General features: G+C 39.3%; 1 protein-coding gene across 5 annotated transcripts; it reads left to right on the top strand.

Moving 5' to 3' along the window:
* The first annotated feature begins 782 nt into the window (after positions 1 to 782).
* Positions 783 to 4,239, top strand: LOC135525152 (urokinase plasminogen activator surface receptor-like). Of its 5 annotated transcripts, none has more exons than XM_064952887.1 (6): positions 783 to 851; positions 1,081 to 1,157; positions 1,345 to 1,461; positions 1,629 to 1,781; positions 2,579 to 2,695; positions 2,781 to 4,239. In XM_064952887.1, the coding sequence occupies exons 2-6, from the start codon at positions 1,109 to 1,111 to the stop codon at positions 2,969 to 2,971; spliced, it is 627 nt and encodes a 208-aa protein (XP_064808959.1). In that variant the 5' UTR covers positions 783 to 851; positions 1,081 to 1,108; the 3' UTR covers positions 2,972 to 4,239. The 5 variants fall into 5 exon arrangements, with proteins under 5 accessions (XP_064808959.1, XP_064808962.1, XP_064808961.1 ...); XM_064952890.1 differs by having other exon boundaries at positions 1,348 to 1,461; XM_064952889.1 differs by having other exon boundaries at positions 787 to 851; positions 1,100 to 1,157.

Genomic DNA, 4,239 nt, shown 5'->3' on the forward strand with positions numbered 1-4,239 from the left:
TAAAACCAAATATTTTCAGACTTTTACTCAAGTAGTATTTTACTGGGTGACTTTCACTTGTACATGAGTCATTTTTTTATCTTTACTTTTATTCAAGTATGACAACTGGGTACTTTTTCCACCACTGGCCACAATAGATGATGTCACCATAGTCTAAGACCGTTAGGAACTTTGACAGAAGGATCTGCTTTCTACTATTAAGCAATATTATTTCTACACAAAAAGCCCATTTGTATTATCAGCTTCTTAGGTAACTCATCGACTGAATGTGCTTTTCTTTAAAGACAACCTGTCGTCTATCCAAATTCTGAGATATTTATGAGCAGGGGCACGATCAATGTGGCCACCATCCAAGCTATAAGATGCCGAAACATTTGAGTCATTATGGTGCGCTCTCGAAAACAAATGAGGAAGCATATTATGAGAGGGCTTGCCTGGTCGCACAAGAAACCTATCAGCACCCTTTAAAACGTTAAGTCACAATACTTGCAACTATCTGATATGAGATTAAATGAAAAGATCATCAAATCTCATCAAATAGTTGAACAATGGCTTATTTACATGCGTTTGACTTGAAACGCAGCAATGGGAGTGCATTGCATAGGAAGATAGATGTAGGAATTGTACTGTATGTTCTTTAATTTATGATACATGTATTTTGACTTTGTAACCTTTACTGTGTATGACCTTTGAGTGTTGTTTAAAAACTGCTAGGAGGAGGGTGTAGAGATCGAGCTGCAAGATTTCATGCCCAAGGAAGTCACATTTCCTTTCTCTTGCTTGTTTAACAATAAGTGGACCTTTATCTCGAGAGGCCTGGAGTTTACATCAGTGAGAACAGTTTCACAAGGGTAAGCCTATAGTATTATAATGATTTGTAGTAGTTTGACTGATCAATAGCCTTTTGTCCAAATAAGATAAAAAAATATTTGATGAACATGGACGTAGGGTCTAAGGACTGTAAGATAGATGGTAGAAAGTGAGTACATTTTTCTTTGAATTTCATACAGTACTCTGCGTGTTTGTCACTCACTTCTACTCGCATTTGAGTTCTTGAACAGAACCACTTCCATCTTCCAGTTATTTTTTTACTGCATAGCTATCCAAGATGAAGCTAATCCTGAAAATCTCCTTCACCTTCACACTGTTCTACACAGGTAACCTTTCAAATGGTGTTGTTTGGTTCCAATCTGTTATTGGAGCCAAAATATCAATATGTTCACCTTATTTCCACATACGGTAGCAGTTGGTATACAAGTTTAGTCTGTTAATTATTAGTTAGTGCGTTTGATCAATGTTTAGATGTTTTGTGACTTTATTCCTGTGATCTGGTGTATTCTTCAGTAGCAGACACACTACAGTGCTACACTTGCGAGTCTGATGAGTGCAGCGAAGCAGCGTTGGAGATGTGTTCTGGGGGAGAGGTGTGTTCCACTAGGACAACAGTATTTGGTGATTTAGGTAAGTCTGGTTTGGAGTTGACTCTGTTCTTGTAATGAATGGTTGCAATAAATTCCAAGCTGATCACATAAATATGGTCCCGATTTCCCCCCCCCCCCCCTGGACAGAAGAAACTCGGGGCCCTTTCACTTTAAAGTCACTGTGAAGTCATTTTTACCCCCCGTCAGGCACCAGAGTCTCTAAGGATTGCACAACGAGAGAGGAAACCTGTGTATTCATGGACGCAACAACAAGAACATCAATCAGTGGTGGATACACACACACCTCCAACGCCGCGTACTGCTGCAGCACGGACGGCTGCAACAAGAATACTCTCCCAGGTAAGCTCATACATCATAACGTTTCTCATTTCTTCAATTCTCTCAGAATCACACTGGTGACGTGGTTTCAGTATTTCATAGAAACACTACGGGCAACATTTTCTTAGTTTAACATTGTGCATAGTGAAAAACTTACCATGAACCTCATTATAATCTGGCAGCGTGATTTAATTGGATTATTTTCTTCAACCATGTGCATTATAAAGAGTTCACTAAACTCACCTCCCTATAACACACATTGAAGAAAGAAAGGTTTTAAGCAAGATCACACTGTGAGTTTACAGTGTGGTTTATGGCTCTTTTGCATAAGGAAAATGTTTCCCCTATGTGTTGTCAGTACCTGATAAGTGGAGACTACTACTGATATAGGGCTGCAGGTAACCTAGGAGTGTTGGCAGGAAGTGGGCTGGCAACCGGAGGGTTGCTGGTATCAAATCCAAGCTCCACCACTGTGGCAGCCCCCCGCACCTCTCCAAAACATGTACGTGTATTTTCAATATGTCTTTCGGATGGGTTTGTTAATAAATGGACGTCGCATGTCGGTTGGACCACTTGATTTGACCAATAAGGTGATCTTATTTTAATAAAGGACAGAACAGTGACATGACATCTGAAGCATGTATAAGGCTACACATCTGAGAGACAACACAAGCACGGCCATTATGTCAAACACTCCAACCGATTGTAATCAAATAATTGATCAATCAAGTTCTTGATATTTTGTTTAAAATATGTAGGAATAATTAAGGACTTGCTTTACAGGATACTGACATTTCTATTTTTCACCTGTGGTGCAGTGCTCAGTGACAAGCCCAATCATCTACAATGTTACACCTGCAAGAGTAAAGGGGATCAAGTCTGCAACACAGTTGTACAATGTGTTGGAGTTGAAGACCACTGCTTCAAATATACAGGTAGTTCATTTTCAGTGGCATGAAATCCCTCGGAAAGTATTTAACATTTGCTTTAATGATTTTTTCTTCTTCTTCATGTTGCCAGTGCCCGTTGGTGATGGAAGTAATGATGGACGACACCTGGGCTGTGCCTCTGCTGATGTATGCCGCTGGTCCGAGACATCCCCCTCTACGCCTAACTTCAACTGTTGTGAAGGGAGTCTCTGTAACAAAGCCACGGGGATTGGACTGAGCTCTCTCCCTCTTCTGCTGGGACTCCTCATCTCACTGGTCTAGTTAGTGGGAGGATTCATGGTAATCCCAACCGTTAAGAGTGATGTGTGTCCACAAGATCAGGAAACGTTGGAAGTTAATTTGTTCGTAGAAATTAGGAAGGATGATGATTTGTATAAGGCTTTTAAAATAAATAGTAAAAAGTAGGCCGTTTTAATATCTTTAATTTGGCACTCTACTCTGTAGTGGGATATGATTTTAACATCACTGTATTTTATAAATGCTTCTTATCACTATACCACTGCAGTGTATGTTACATAATGTATAGTACAAAGCTCAAGGTTGCACCCTTCGTCTCTCATAGGGCCCGATCAGGCCTTTCCTATGCACTTCTCAGTAGTTGGTATTCAGACTTACCTTATGAAGGTGCATAACGGGCCTTGCAGGTATGGTTTCCTTGCGCACACTGAGTAAACAAATGTAATTCGGCTGCTGAAAACCCTCCCACTTGCTGGCCAATATATTTTCTCACAGAGTTTTCATTCAGTAGGGTTTTCAGTACATTTATCTTCAGCAATTCCGTTAACTACAATATGTAACTTTTTGGGCGACTCGACCAAATTCACATAGACATGTGAGTTAAAGATCTTTCATTCCCATTGAAAGCAAGTCTAAGAAGCAGTAGATCTGTTCTATGTGTACTATTTCTATGCTTCCCGTTCTGAAGTTCCATTTTTGCATAATTTATTTTTGGTTTTGTACACCACTTTCAAACAGCTGAATATGCAATATCTTTGGTTATGGAAAATATATTTCACAGAGGTTTAGATTGTACAATGATTATTGTTATCTCACATTAACTGAAATTCCGAGAACTATTCGATTTTTTGCAAACAGCAAATGGCGGAGTGATTTCTGCACAGGGTGTCTTTACGGTGTACTAGAGTACATTGAGAGAATGGGTTCAGAAAATAGGAATCAATGAGGGAAAGCCATCTAAATATATGCATATTCATTACCATTTCAACAACAACTGGTAAATGTAAAAATACACTGATCTTGTAGATTATGAATCATAACAAAACAGGTTTGGAGAGCCTTTATGCACAAAAGACACTGAATGTTTTTGCATAAGGGTTGGACAAAGTGAACACCTTGTTTCCTGTTTCTTGTCAGAATCTTGAGCCTCATTTTGTTAAAAAAGTGGGGTAATGACTGATGGAATAATGTGCTTGTATCCTTTTTTTATTGACACTGAATGTATAAAACATTAGGAATACCTGCTCTTTCCATGACATAGACTGACCAGGTGAATCCAGGGGAAAGCTGAT

Source organism: Oncorhynchus masou, chromosome 31 (genome assembly GCF_036934945.1).
Source record: "Oncorhynchus masou masou isolate Uvic2021 chromosome 31, UVic_Omas_1.1, whole genome shotgun sequence".
NCBI classification, from domain to species: Eukaryota; Metazoa; Chordata; class Actinopteri; order Salmoniformes; family Salmonidae; genus Oncorhynchus; species Oncorhynchus masou.